Source organism: Rhineura floridana, chromosome 9, assembly GCF_030035675.1.
Source record: "Rhineura floridana isolate rRhiFlo1 chromosome 9, rRhiFlo1.hap2, whole genome shotgun sequence".
In the NCBI taxonomy this organism is placed as follows: Eukaryota; Metazoa; Chordata; class Lepidosauria; order Squamata; family Rhineuridae; genus Rhineura; species Rhineura floridana.
The window spans coordinates 66,984,558-67,000,175 of record NC_084488.1 but is presented as its reverse complement, the minus strand read 5'-3'; the positions used below and the strand labels follow the sequence as shown (position 1 = coordinate 67,000,175).

Below are 15,618 nucleotides of genomic sequence, written 5' to 3'. Positions count from 1 at the left end.
ACCCCCATATTCTCCCCATGGGTGGCAAAGCAGCTGATCACCCCTTCCCCCATGTTGCTGCTATAGTGACCCCTGTCCCCCTGTTGCATTTCCCTAAGAAAAAATACACACCAAGAGATTGGATAACACTCCAGTTATGATGCACACAGTGAACCTGTCTCTGCCCCACCATTGCACTGCCCATGCTATAAAAACAGCAACAAAATATTTGGGGAAATTAGCATCTAACTGCACAGGCAAAAAAAAAAGTGATCACTAGAAATAAACACACATGAAGTCAGGAAAACAGCCATTCCCCCACCCTCCATAATTTGATTACTACATTCCACTCCTAATTTTTACAGAAAACAAAAATGATACTCTGAACACATTTCTCATTTTTAACTCATTAACTCACTTCCTTAGACTGGTTACCAGCTCTCATCTGAACCTACCTCACATGGCTGTTATGAAGATATAGGTGATACAAAATCACTGCAAAGGAGGGATTAGTACTTGTATCACACCCATAAAAAGGGGCATGTTTTGTTCTCCCACCCACCCCCATTAGAACCCCTTCAGGCTTCAACCAATCTGGCATGATTGTGTGTTTAGATTCAAGTGAGCTTATGCCCAGGTTGGTGTGCTGAATGGACCTTCTCACCATGAATCCTTCCCTGCCCCTTTCTCACAAGAAAGCCTAGGCTACAATCCCATACCCGCTTAAGCCCCATTAACCAGAAAGTGTAGATGTGTATTCCATTGAATTCCTTAAAGTCCACACACACTTAACAGTGAAGGAGAATCTTCTACATAGGAGTACCTAATCTCAAATAAAGATGACAAGGAGACAAGCTACAAGCCAGAAAGAAACGTTCAAGGGAGGGGGAAACAGCTGCTCTATGGATTCCTGGTGCCTGAACAACTCGACTTATCAATTCACAGCTGTGACTTCACTCATTGCCTAAAAACACTGAAAGGCAGGAGCAAGCTGGCTCAACATGGGGGTGGGGGAACCTCATTGTGTTTCATAACTTCCTTTCTAGAGGCTAGAGCCTTACTTTCTAAAAAAAATGAAAGCTGACAAGGACAGTTAGACATAGGGCCCAGTACCTCAGCAGCCCTGGCCATAACTCACTGAACTTTAGAGATAAGGTATTTTTGGCATGTTGGTTCCGTGGTTTACCTTATGTGATTTAGTAACAGTAAAGAATTTGATCTAAAAGCCATAACCACAACTGATTCTCCCCCTCCCCCAATAATTCCATAACCCCAACAAGCCTGTTTGGCATAAGCTGTTGCATTTGGGGGAGGTAAGAATTGCCCCAAAACAGATGAAAGGGCCTTCAGAAAGCAGAGTGTACACAAAATGAAAGCTACTCTCAACTACATTCTTGAGTTCTGTATTTTAAAAAAGCTGTGGGTATTCAGTTTTAATCTCACCAGCTACTAGTAGTTTTGGCTGTACACTAACTCAGCTTCCTAGTCCACACTTGAGTTTATTACATCTGGGTATCAAGCAGATTCATAAAACCACTCACACTATGTAGAAATATAAATCAGCAAAGGCAAACATTTTTAATTATAGCATGCATCTGAAGGGAATTCATGAACACTCAAGTCTCCTGATCAAAACAAGTTATACAATCTCTTAGACACAAAATAAAAGTAACCATCACCTTTTACACTGACATATATATATATATATATATATGTACACACAGACAAATATACACAATTCACTTTTACAGAGCAAAAAAATGGAGTGCACTTTCCAGTGCTTTGTAAGGCAGAAGAAAGCTACCACATGACAGTGTAAAGCAAGTTAGAAATCTCCCATTCTAAAATAGGTAACCAGGTTTTTTAAAAAATCAGGAAAGTATCTACAAACAATACAAACACTTTTACAGTATTAAAGGAAAGGCTTAACAGCACTCATAAGCCTTGCTTAAACAAACAAAAAAGCAACTTAGATCTATTTCATGCATCTCTCGCATAGCAAGTGTTGATAAGGATTTGTCAGTGCAACAGTATCTTAAAAGTTCTCTTGTAACAGATGCAAAATATTTTGGAAATGCACAGCATCTACGTTTTGTCTAGAGTACATACTTGGCATAGGCACCATTAGTCATACCAGTGTTAAGACCGACTGGAAGAATTCACCACTGAATTGAACTTCCTACCAGTTTACACACGAGTATTCTTGATTGCTTTGACTAGTTCAAGAAATGCTTTATAAAGTTAAAAAATATATACCCCTATGAATAAAACACCATAGACCATCTAGGCTAGTTGACTACCATATGTGGCATCTCACTGAAGCAAAACATATTCAAGTTTCACAGATTTTTGAGATGAAAGGCCTTTGGATTGGAAGCGCATGAAAGTCAACCGTCAAGGAAGCTGAGTGTTTAGACCCAAGATACAGTTTGCAAGGATATACATTCTATTTGGTACAACATTCTTCTTTGTCATGTGTCAAATACTCAACTGCAGTAGGTTTCCATTGTAGCCACTTTCTTCTATTACAAACTTCAAAAATAAAGCCAAACACACAAAAAACTGCAATTAAATATTTTAAACACAATAGTTATATAGTCTTCAAAAATTAAATAAATCAAATTTAACATTTTTTTAATTGCCAAAAAGTTATATAACACTTAGAAGGTTATTCCCCTTGGGCCTCATGTCACTCTTCAAAAATACAAAAGGGCATTCTGGTCTTTAAAGAAAGCAGTAAGAGTGCAAGCCTTTGGACATATTTTAACTGTCAACTTTAGTATGCATGTTGAAGTCTTCTAGAAGTAGTACTCTTAAGACAACTGTTGCCCATGATGACCATCTCCCATGTTTCCTCTTCTTCTGTCATTCCGATAAGGTCTTCCTCTAAAATTGCGGTGATACTGGTAGCCTTCATCTCTGTTTCTGGTGCGTGGCCCCTTCCAGGATTCTTCATTTCTCGGGTACTGGTATCCCCCCCGCCCAGGAGGGTAGTTCCATTCACTTCTAAGCCTTCGACCACCTCCATAAGTTTGATTATAAAATTGTTTCGACCGACCACTTTTCAGCATATCAGATACTTCACATTCATCTTCAGAACTCTCTTCCCTTGGCCTTTGTACCTGACGTTCCTCCAGGCCTGTCAATAGGTTGCCAGCAGTCCTGGCTCTGTCACTCATTTCTTTGTGACCAAGAGCAGCATTTTCCAATTCAGTTTTTGATGCTGATACCATCTGCCTCCTGCTGTCCTGCATCTTTGGGGAAGGAGTTTGGAGTACAGACTCTGCTTCTGTAGCAGATGGGGCAGCAGAGCAAGTCTGCTTCTCCCGAGGCACTCTGGTTGGGGTTTTATTTAGGACATTACATTCACTCTTTGCAGTTGTTGCAGGGGGAGTTAGGCCTTGGACACTGCTTTCAACCTTGGCCTTCTGAAGTAACTCAGCACATCCTGCCACTGGAACTGGAGAAGTGCTTTCCTTAGGCAAGCCAGCATCAGCTCTCTTGTCTTCAGATGGCACAACTACTTGTCTCACCCCAGAATTGTCAACATAGCCCTGAACAGGATACCCATACCAAAGATGGGGAAAAAGTGGTGCAACAGGAACAGGTCCTAGAAATGGATTCTGCCCAAATGAAGGTTGTGGGAACATGCTTTTGCCCCCTAATGACTCATCGTATTCAGCATGAAGTACTTGCCCTGGATTCTCAGACTCTATGCAGACAAGTCCTTGGCTTTCAGGCACTTGGGCAGTAGGTATGAATAGGTGCATGGATGGGGACATGGTGTCAGTCTGTGGACTCTGGCCATTCATTCTGACTTCATTCTGCATAGGAAAGTGTCCATCTATCTGAGCAGCGTCATTTCCATTCTGAGTTAAAGGGACCTCTTGCATCCAAGGGTTGTGTGAATACACTGCAACTGGCATCTTTGGGTACATTCTACAGGCAGTTAGGCAAGCTTGATGTAGAGGGTACAAATACGAGTGTGGGGCCCACATGGGACAACTATATGCCTGCAGAAACACAAATAAGATCAATTTAGACTAACCTTTATCACACTTGAAAAATCTTCCAGCTCCAGTTTTAAAAGTTCTCATTTTTAATGCAGTATATTGATTTTCATCACCTTGATGCCCTATGCATATCACAAGTGTTTTTCACTACTGCATGACAACTCAGTAGGACACTACTACATGATTAACTTATACTAATGGGCTTAAAGGTGTACTCTTATAAAGTAACCTCCAGATATTTGCAACCTTTCCTAAATAAGAAAGGGTTTTCTTCTGGGTCTACTAAAAACACTCTTAACAGGAGCATCAAGAATTTAACTATTGGATAAGATAATCTCCACTCAGGGAGATTACAGTGGCAAGGCTGAGGGGGATAAGAACTGCTTATTTATTTATTTAAAACATACAATAAAACCAAACATTACCGTAAAATGCCTGCTGGAGCAAGAAAGTTTTAGTCATACAACTGAAGTTCAACAAGGAGAGTGCCAGTCTAATCTCAGCTGGGAGGAAGTTCTACAAACTTGGGCCCCACTACACTGAAAGGACGGCTGGGATTGCTTTACTATTTGCAGCCAACAGATGGTGCTAGAAATGACTGCTGGAGGTACATTTTATACAGCAGGTCTTACCCTGTGAGCCTTTGTGTTGCACATGCAGCCCCTCTGTGCAAGCTAACAAGCCAGGAAGTTTTCTACTGACTTGAATTTCCAGTTTCATCTGGACTGGGAAACAATGGTCAACAGCTTTGGGAGAAACCAGGATATAAAAACCAACTTCAAACAATAACTTCATATCCTACTTTGTTCCAAAGCTGTTAATTAGAATTCCCTAGTTCATTAATATAAGAAATTTGAGTTAATGGAAATGTTTGTGGTTTGTTTGCTTTAACCAACAGCCGAAAGATTTGTTCATACCTTGACTTATTAAGCCGAGATACAATCATCCCAACAAGGCCACATTCTCAACAGGACAAGACCTGCTGTGTAAAATGTACCCCCAACATAGTCAAGATATGACTGACACGTCCCATTAGTTCCAAACAGATAGTCTTTCCATTGTTTTATTTTTTACAAGACTAATTTACCATAGTAATATAATTGTTTTAATCTTCCAAATTCACTGGAGCATAAGCCAAATCTAAACTAGTGAGAAGAACTGGCCACCAGCTGTCCAGGCAGAGGAACCACAACAAGCCCGCAGTATATGTGCAGCTGTATGTGTAACCTGACTCCTTCCCATAAGTCTCTCTGGCTGCATCCCTCATGCCACTCATTTTTAAACAGTGAAGTGCTTTGTTGTTTTTTGTGAACTGCCTTGGGAGTCCTTATGGCCAAATGGCAGGAAATATCCCCCAGGAAGATAGGAGATGCCAGGACTTTACTTGATGCTTTGTAGTTGTTTGGGAGGTGAGCTGTTCCATCTTCAAAATCACAAGAACCCTGAGGCAGTCAATTTCTCTGAAACTGCTATTTCTAAAAATTGGGCTCATGCAAATTTCATTTCTGCTATAGAAAACACAGATAATTACCTTCACACCAAGGTTGAAGAAAAATCTGAGGATATTTTTATCTAAGAAAAGAAACAAATTTAAAATATTTTTTCAATCCCAACATATATCTCACTATTAGAACTGTGTCACTCCATTTAAAGCTTTTCATTTATGCTGGTTCACACAGGCCTGGTTTGTACACAAACACTAAGCTAAACTATAGTACAGCATAAAGAAGCCAGTTCCTAAAGAGAAGATAGTGATTGCTTTTGCTCCGCCTCCGATCCTGCTGCTGCTGTACTGCTAAGCCATGGTTTGGCTTAGCATTGCATCCAAACCTGGGCTCACGGTTTATCTCACTAAACACATTTACTAATAAGTGATAAGGAGACTAAGCTCCATTGGACATGGTGTTTACTTCTGAGTAAACATGCCTAGAATTGCACTGTATACACCAAAGTAAGGACACTGAGCATGACTAATGTTGGATATAACTGAGTAGAGCTACATGAAATTAATGGACATAACCAGCTTAGGTCCATTAATTTCAATGAGTAGAACTTAGTTGATACAACCCATAGTTTTTCAATTAATTCCCCACAGGAAAACAAGGATTTTTAAAATTTGATTTTAACAAGGATTCATTTTGATATAAAAATGAACCTGGATAATAGAATGAGGCTACAAAATTTACTATATATTTGTTGCTGCTTTAAGACAGTCTGTGCTTTCTACCCCCATTTTTATAAATCTTTACACACACCCTAGATTTTGACAAAGAAAGCATTCTACTTGAGCTATGGTGATAAAGCTCCTTTTCTTACCATTTGGAAGATCCTCCCCTGTACTGCACAAGGAGTAAGGTGGTGTAATGACTCGCTCTCCCTTTTCATTAAGAGGGAATCCAGGGTATAGTGGGTCCTGGTAAAGATTCAGTGCTTGAGGCATAGGCATTAAAGGCTGGTTAACTGCTTGGAGTGATACTGGAATGCCAGAAACTGGACTAGAGGTCACCTGGGCCGGAGATAGAGTGGAATCGAGTCCAGATGCTGGTGTTTGCATCACCGATGACACAGGTATTTGAGGTGGAACTCCTAAGACACAAAACAAATTCTCTATATCTAGGTAATGCCAAAGATTAACTCCAGGAACAAAAAAGGTGACATTTTGGAATGAGAAGAAATGGATTTATCAAATTTAAACTACAGGAATTGTGGGATTACCATAAAGAACACATGCTCTTATTTTTGAAACGCTGGTTGCCAAGCCTTCAGAGAGGACCTAAACATTTAGTTTTAAACAGCCAGAAGTTACCTGGACCTAAAGAAGGAACTCCTATAGCTTCATACATAGCAATATCCCCAAAAACATTTCCTGCAGCCTGGAAAGCCCACCCTCAAGGATTCTGCAAGCCACATTCCACAGTCCTCTACATACAGGAATTGCTGATTTTTACAAGACACATGACATCAGAGAACAAACGTGTGTTCACACAATGATAATAACTTTAAGCCAGTAGCCATCCAGACTTCTTCATTTATTTTTTAGAAGCTGTTATCCAAATGAAAAACTTTGCCTATCGGATCTTAGGGCATACTGGAGTGTCTGGTTTTAAAATCATTTAATTATTGTTTGCACTTATAATGACTGTGTTACCTCAGAGCAAAATTTGTACATGTAAGATACTTAGATGAGAGGCCTGGAGCCGGAACATCATCTTGAAACTTTCAGAATGACAAGGCGGCAAACATTAAAAGTTGCTCTTGTTGGCAACAGCAGGCAATATGGTTTGTCAACCCACACCAAGGACAACTCCTAATCATCCTACACACTGCTCTTCCACTGCTTGGGAGACTAGCAAAGAGGATGGATGGATGATCACAGAAATGAATGCACGGGGAACTCTACTGGGAGCGTGGGTGTGGAGAACACGACTCACTAGATTTCATAGAAGATCCTACAGAAACCTCTACACCCAACAGTTTTACACATTCAATCCCAACCACAGCATGTCTCATGTTGAGGCAAAATATATGACCAACCTTGGATCAGTCATAATGCATTAAGTATTACAGACTCAATAGCTATACACATATTCAACAAGGGTCACTACAGCTGCTAATACCATCATTCTGTGTTGCCTGTAGCCTAGGTACTTGAAGCCCAGCTGCTTGAGGCACAAGCATTTCTAGACAGATTACATCAGTTTTAAACTGCTTTACTCAACATGGTTTCCTCCCAAAGTACCTGATGAATTGGAATTCTGGAAGGCTGAGATAGAACTCCCAACAGACAATTCTAAGGCTGGATCTACATGTGCAGCAGAATGGACTATACCACTTCAGAATCCAGGTGTTGGACCCAACTTTTGAATCCTCCCCTATGTTTAAAAACTACAAATTAGAAAGCCAGCACAATGAAGAACAAAGTGTCTAGCCTAGACCATTGTCTGTTGTGCCGGTTGGTTGTTTTCAACCAATAGAAAGTGTTGCCCCTAACTGCTCTGTGTCCATTTTGCCACCTCATTTATCTGCATGCACTTCATTTATAGTGCCTTGCAAAAGTAATCAGGCCGTTGACCAATGTTCTCATATTACTGAATTACAAATGGTAGATTGAAATTTCATTCTGTATATTTTATTTTGAAACGCTGAAACTCAAAATCAATTATTGTAAGGCGACATTAGTTTTATGTTGGGAAATGTTTGTAAGATACATAAAAAACTGAAACATATTGCTTGCATAAGTATTCAACCCCATGCTGTGGAAGCTCCCAATTTACACAGATGAAAAAAATTGCCCTATTGAGGACACAATTACCATACCATTGGCCTCCACCTGTAAATTAAAGTTGCTGTCACATTGTGAGATAAAAACCCCACTGTTGAAGGATCATTGGTCAGGCTATGGATCTGAAGGAAAATGAATACCAAAGAGCATTCTACAGAAGTGAGAGATAATGTCATACAAATGCATAGATTGGGGAAAGGGTACAAAATAATATCCAAGTGTTTGGATATCCCAGTGAGCACAGTTGGATCAATAATCAGGAAGTGGAAGCTGCATCGCACCACCCAGTCACTGCCAAGAAAAGGCCGTCCCTCAAAACTTGGTGCTTGAACAAGAAGGAGACTTGTGAGAGAAGCCACAGAGAGGCCAACAATCACTTTGAAGGAGCTACAGAGTTCAGTGGCTCGGAGTGGAGTAATGGTGCACCAGTCAACCATATCAAGAGCTCTGCATAACACTGGCCTATATGAGAGGATGGCAAGAAAGAAGCCTTTACTCAAAAAGTCCCATCTGAAAGCACATCTGGAGTTTGCCAGAAAGCATGAGAGTGCCCCAGCTACAATGTGGGAAAAGGTTTTGTAGTCAGATGAGACCAAGATAGAGCTTTTTGGCCAAAACTCAAAGCGCTAGGTGTGGCACAAACCTAACACTGCCCATGCCTCAGGACACACCATCCCTGCAATGAAGTATGGTGGTGCAACATCATACTTCGCGGATGCTTCTCATCAGCAGGGACAGGGCATCTTGTTAAAATGGAAGAACAGATGGAGCAAAATACAGGGCAATACTGCAAGAGAACCTGCTTCAGTCCACTCAAAAACTGAAGCTTGGGAGGAAGTTCACTTGTCAGCAGGACAATGATCCCAAGCACAAGGCCAAAGCAACATTGGAGTGGCTCAAGAACAAAAAAGTGAATGTCCTACAGTGGCCCAGTCAAAGTCCTGATCTCAATCCCATTGAGAATCTGTGGCACTCTTTGAAAATTGAAGTCCACAAGCAACATCCAACCAACCTGAACAACCTGGATCGAATCTGCCAAGGGGAATGGGCCAAAATCCCTTTGACACTGTGTGCAAAGCTGGTACATACCTACCCCAAAAGACTTAAAGCTGTTATTGCAGCAAAAGCTGGCTCTACCAAGTATTAATGTGTGAGGGTTGAATACTTACGCAAGCAACATGTTTCAGCTTTTTATGTTTCTTACAAACATTTCCCAACATAAAACCAATGTCACCTTACAGTAGTTGATTTTGAGTTTCAGTGTTTCAAAATAAAATACCATACAGAACAACATTATAATGTACCAATATGCAATTCAGTAATATGAGAGCATTGGTCAGGGGTCTGACTACTTTTGCAAGGTACTGTATGTTGCAGCCCTGAAATTCTGTCCAAAGGTTTTAGGAAACCACTACAGCAGGTAAATTCACCAGGTGGCCCCAAGGCCTCAATCTGGCCTCCTTTTACCATGTCGATACAGCTGGCCTGTACTAACAGTCTCGTGTTACTTTCATGCCAGACTGATTAAAAACTGTTTTAAAGCAAGGTGTGATATTAGAAGACCTCATGGATGAGGCAGCTATTTATTTCTCCAAACCTGTTGGTCCATAGGTTGTTGGCTCATTTGGCCAAGCTGGCACAATGGCTGGTACAGAAGGCACTGAAGGAGGAGGCAAATGCATCTCAGGAAAGGCCACGGGTGGGGTAGGACTCACACCTGGCAAATGATCTTGGAAACTCTACAATATGAAAACCACACAGAAATTTAGTAAAGTTTAAAAATTAAATGCTCAACCAAGAGCAACAGTTAACTCTACGGCAATATTCAACCAACATATCCTCCTTCCTGGGGAAGAGAAAGCATTGTAATAACTTTATAGCCCAACTCTAGTTGCATTTATTCCACCAAGTTCAACCAGCCTTAGTCCCCTCTCAAGTGTGCACGGGGGTACAGCCCAAAACTACAAACTCCATCTTACTCAAGTCACCAGTAGTTTATGAGGGATGAACCCTCTCAACCAATAGCAGTAAAGTTATTTCTAAGGCACACATGTATTACAAGACCCTACCCAAACCCCATCCAAAGTCCAGCTTCCAGCCAGATGCTTCCAAGAACAGGCAGTAGCAGGCCATGAAAGGAACGGTCCTTCCCTGGTCATTCCCAGTATCTGGTATTCATGAGTATACTGCCTCTGGACTCAGAGGTTCCAATTAGCCATCAAGGCACAGTGACCTGACCAGGTCAGCTGCTCAGCAACTTCAGGTGGATTCAGAAAATCAGCGAGCTGTTTTGAAGTCACCAAATGGCAGGAATCAAGTGGATCTAGATTGTTTTAAGATGTCTAATATGTGGAGGAGCTCTAAGCATGCATTCGTGTCTCCTTTAAGTAAGACATTCCTCTCCAATTAATGGCATGCAGCAATCCTAATGGCATCCTAATCATTTAAAATTGGGCTCTTGCACAACATTCTTCCAAGCCAACCAAAAAGTATCTGAGAATATAAAGCATTCTGCTGTAACCCAAGCTCGTGATAAGAAGGAAAGCTGCAACTCTGTGGTCTCATCACTGAAAAGGGCAACTGAAATTTAAGCATGAATCTCTTACTTGTTTCACAAATGGGGATTGTGGATCTCCATGACTTGAGGAAGGAGATACTCCTGCATCTTCCTCTTGGTTCTGCAAGTCAAAATAGACAAATCATGGTTGCTTTAGAAGCATTCATTTTGTGAAAGACCGTTGTGTTTGGAGACATATCACAGTTCATCATATTTTAAGTTACCTCAGACATTTTTGGCTCAAGCTTCTGATTTAAGGGGGTCTGCCCAGACTCTGCAGTAGGGAAAAAAAAGTACCGTTAATGAAATCTCAAGATGCCATGGCACAGACTTTTGGTCCCCAGATGTTGCTGGACTACAACTTCAATCACCACTGACCAGTGGCCAAGCATGCCAGGGGATGATGGGAGTTGTAGGCCAACACCACCTATGGACACAAGGTGGGGGAAGGCTGTTTCATTTAAAATACCATTCAGCTGCTTTTCTCAAAAGCCCCTGGTGTTCCAAGTACTCCCACCTTGCAATGTTTCACAAAAGCTGTAACATAAGACTTCAGACTAAGAACACGTCAGCTGCAAGCCCAAAGAAAACCACTATTTCCAGTTTTTGATACCTTTCTCCTCTTTTGCTTCCACATCTTTTCTTTCTTCCTTCTCTTCTTTCAGACTGTTGGTTCTTCTGCCATTAGGTACTCGATGTTTTCTCCATCCAGAGTTATCAGCAGTTTGAGTAGCTATCTGAGACACTGATGGGCTCTGAAAGAATAGAGGTTTTTAACGAAGAACTGATGTGCCCCACATTTTATATTACCATGCCCTGGTCATAATAGTCATAGCAGTGTCCAACCAATTGAAATAACTTGGATCACTATCCCCCTGTTAGTATAAGTCCCATTTACTTAATCGAGTCTCCCACTGGTGTAAGATGAGAATGTCAATTGTTCTAGCCCAAATATGTTTTTCTGTGACGCCTCAACATGTAAAAAAGAAAAAGAGCAAGTCCTCATAGAAAATTGATAGCTAACCAATGACCCTTCAGATGCTGGTGGACTCCACCAGCCCTATCCAGCATGGCCAAGAGTCAAGGATAACAGGGGCTGCAGTCCCAACAACTTATGGGAGGGCCACTAGTTTCCCACCAGTGCCATAGAATGTCCAGTAATTGTGCTGATGACTATAGCCTTACAAATTAGACACTTTAAAATGTAGGTTAAAATCCAAGCCTTGGGGCACTGTCCTACTTGAAGTGCCTTTTCCTGCTGAAAAGTCTCAACAAAACAAAGAATGCGAAACCAAAACTGTAACCATCTCAAAAAATAAAACACATTAATGACTTCCTTCAGTCAAGGTTGCCTTTTGACCATCAGAAAGTTTCCAAACCCTCACCACATCCTGGTCCTGCATTCCAAGTAATGTGTTCCATTATGAATGTATAGCCACAGGTTCTGGGTATGCACAACTATGATACAAATCACAGTGGCCAGGATCCAAAAAGTCATTTTAGGGGCACCCAGCTGATTCTTTCCCTAATTTTTTCCCACCTTTGTACAACAGGTGCTTACAATGCATCACAAATCGCTTTTGACAGCCCCACCCTCATTTTAAAAGTAGTTTTGGTAAAGCACAGCTTATGAAACATAAGCATTCAAACCATATCCCATGATTTACTGGATAGTGTTCAGTATGTGCTCAAACTCTGGTAGCTTCCACAGAATACAGAACTATCCAATTTTCAATTGTTTTATTGATGATGTCCTTATCTCAATGAAATTTTGAAAGAGAGAATGATTTCTGCTGTATGGAATACCAGAGTAATGATGTTTGTAAAAGTTATAAGTCAAATGCTGTCCCTACTGTACAACAGTACCTACTATCCCACACTACTCCATGAACTCCAACCTTGCTCCCCAAACCCCAGTTTTGTATGTTATGTGCCTTCAAGTCAATTAAGACTTGTGGCGACCATATGAATCAGCGACCTCCAAGAGCATGTGTCATGAACCACCCTGTTCAGATCTTGTAAGTTCAGGCCTGTGGCTTCCTGTATGGAATCAATCCATCTCTTGTTTGGCCTTCCTCTTTTTCTACTCCCTTCTGTTTTTTCCCAGCATTATTGTCTTTTCTAGTGAATCATGTCTTCTCATTATGTGTCCAAAGTATGATAACCTCAGTTTCATCATTTTAGCTTCTAGAGATAGTTCTGGTATAATTTGTTCTCGCACCCAATTATTTGTCTTTTTTGTAGTCCATGGTATGCGCAAAGCGCTCCTTCAACACTACATTTCAAATGAGTTAATGTTTCACTGTCCAACTTTCACATCCATACACAAAGATTGGGAATACTTTGGTCTTTATTTGGAAGCAAAACCTTTCACAGTTTTGACTCTCCTGTTGGATAATTTGGAATATTTAGTGAAGAATGTCTCTTTGGTTTCAGTACCATTACATTTATACCATGCTGAAAACTCACAAAAATGCTCAGTGAGAAAAGCAGTAGCACCAATTTTACTCCCCATTTCATTATTCACTAAACAGGAAAATGATGCATTAGAAGAAGCACTTTGTGTCTGGTATACATACCGAAAGTGCAGGAAAGGCTTCTTCATCCCGGAACTGAATCTCATAAAGTGAACGTGTTTCTTCTATAGCCTCTCTCTCTCGGCGCTCCTCTGGAGAAAGGCCAAAATAGTTACAGTCTCTGCTGTCCAAGTCTTCTGGTCTCTCACGATCTGCCTTTCTGAAAAGAGAAAAAATAATCTTCAGCCACTGAAACTGTTTATAGATAGCTACCTTCTAACTAACTTCAGATAGGATACCCCCTCTCATGAGAATACAAATGCTTGTTTGGTTTTTAGAAAATACAATTAATGTACTGTACACACTATTGGGGTGCAATAGCCAAATGGCTTTTTGGGGGGTGGAAACTGGCAGCCTTGCCTGGTTATAGGCTCATCTACTCTAGGCTTTCCTCCAACACACCAGTCTACAACATACCCCACTGGAACAAACTCCTGGCTTAGCAATGGTGCTCAGTCTTCTGTTATAACTAAGAAGCACATCTATGACTCGGAGGAAACTCACAGGTTGTTGCTACATTTATCACTTGGTAAAAGGTATTCCTCTAAAGATTAGAAATCTGACAAAGATTGGAACCTTCTGAGTGAAAAGTATCTGCAAATATTCATGAACCTTCAAGAGTTGGAATCCATAAACTATTAGTAGCGCCAAGAATAAAATACCAAGCCCCCAAATGAAGTAGTGACATGTTGGATTCACCTTGCCGCCTGCGAGGGATTCTGGCCTGGAGTTTTGGCCTCAGGAGGAGTTTGCTGGGAATGCATCCCGGGACTGGATAAGTGATGCTGCCTTGTGCTATGCAGTCGGGGAGGCATCACCAAAGGGGCTTTTATTAGCTTGCTTGGATTCTTTGGCCCTCTGTAGTCGGAATCTGGAACAACACATTTTGCTCAGTGTGTCACAGGCAGATTGCCTGGCAAATTAAGTCCGCACAGTTAACAAAGGGGAAGGAATCCTACCAGTCTGACTATTTTGCCCATGCACTGGAATTGGCTTTTTCATCTTCTTCCCTGGCACGGTGCTCCAGTTTCCCAAAGGAGCTGCCTGTGGAAGTGGCTTAAGGTTCTTCAGCAGTACTGACTGCCTGGAGGGAAGGAGGAAGAAAGAGCTGTCACAGATACCATGAGGCACTGTGTTACAATTCTCAAACACACACACTAGATTTGTACAGCATAGAGTGGTTTACAATAAATATATTTTAACAACAAGTCATAAAATACAAAGAGGTAAGAATTAAATTTAAAGAATCAAATTCTCCAGCTTAAAATTTAAAGCCTGTATCGGATCATTTTAGCTAGGTGCTGCAAAATGCTAGCACATAGTCATGGTCTACTAACAAAGCTAGAACCTGTGGCCCTCCAGGTGTTGCTGGACTACAACTCCCATCATCCGTGACCATTTTGCCATGCTGTTTGCGGCTGATAGCAGCTGAAGGCCAGGACCATCTGGAGGACCAGATTCCTCACCCCCTCTTAAGAAATAAAATGTTCATACAACATGGAGCTAGTCTAGAGTATTGCCGTAGCTCCTTTTGATGGAAGTCACACAGACATGAAACCTGCAAAATACCTGCAGTTTTCAGAGACTCCAGTTTAAGGGTCTAGCACTGAATAACCTGCCAACTGCATGTTTTATGATATCACCAGCCAAGAAGATGTGTGACTGAGTTGCAAACAACAATATTCCCCTCACATTTGTGCAGCAAAAATATGTATGTTAAGTACATTCATTCACTTACTTGGCACCAAGCTCTTCCACAAAGACAATAACTGGCCCGTTTGCCGACTGGACTTCTTGGATGTGAGCATTATAGAATCTTCCACTGTTATCTAAACGCACCTATGGAGTAAGGAAGAACACTAAGGAACACATAAAGAAAGAAATATTCTGTAATGTATTGCCTCACAGGCCTGAGACTCTGTCACTCCTCCTGAACAAGTTCACCAGTATGAAGAGGTACCAAAAAAAACTAAGAGGAAAGGAATCAACTACAGTTGGGAGATCCTGAAACCTTTCACTGGAGAGAGAGAAAAAGAGATCCCAAAGTATCATCTCCTCCCGTATGAAACATATAAGGTATTACACTGCTTTCCCTTGCATTAGGAATCCATTCAGAACTTTGTCACTGCAGCAGCCTCACACCAATCTTCACCATCATCTCAGACCAATCTACATCCTTCACAATCCACTCATACTAAAGAAAGTGGCAAA

At 41.2% G+C, this 15,618-nt stretch overlaps 1 protein-coding gene across 2 annotated transcripts in view; it reads right to left on the bottom strand.

The window, feature by feature from the left end:
- Window positions 1-1,534: 1,534 nt before the first annotated feature.
- Window positions 1,535-15,618, bottom strand: part of OTUD4 (OTU deubiquitinase 4) — a 29,289-nt gene continuing 15,205 nt past the window's right edge. For both annotated transcript variants that reach the window (XM_061584789.1, XM_061584790.1), the window contains exons 11-21: window positions 15,146-15,246; window positions 14,367-14,491; window positions 14,107-14,278; window positions 13,411-13,567; window positions 11,445-11,586; window positions 11,056-11,105; window positions 10,881-10,952; window positions 9,872-10,013; window positions 6,309-6,578; window positions 5,524-5,564; window positions 1,535-3,992 (exon numbers count right to left, since the gene is read on the bottom strand). In XM_061584789.1, coding sequence (XP_061440773.1) covers window positions 2,793-3,992; window positions 5,524-5,564; window positions 6,309-6,578; window positions 9,872-10,013; window positions 10,881-10,952; window positions 11,056-11,105; window positions 11,445-11,586; window positions 13,411-13,567; window positions 14,107-14,278; window positions 14,367-14,491; window positions 15,146-15,246 — 2,472 coding nt within the window. In that variant the 3' untranslated portion in view covers window positions 1,535-2,792. The remainder of the gene's footprint in view (window positions 3,993-5,523; window positions 5,565-6,308; window positions 6,579-9,871; window positions 10,014-10,880; window positions 10,953-11,055; window positions 11,106-11,444; window positions 11,587-13,410; window positions 13,568-14,106; window positions 14,279-14,366; window positions 14,492-15,145; window positions 15,247-15,618) is intronic.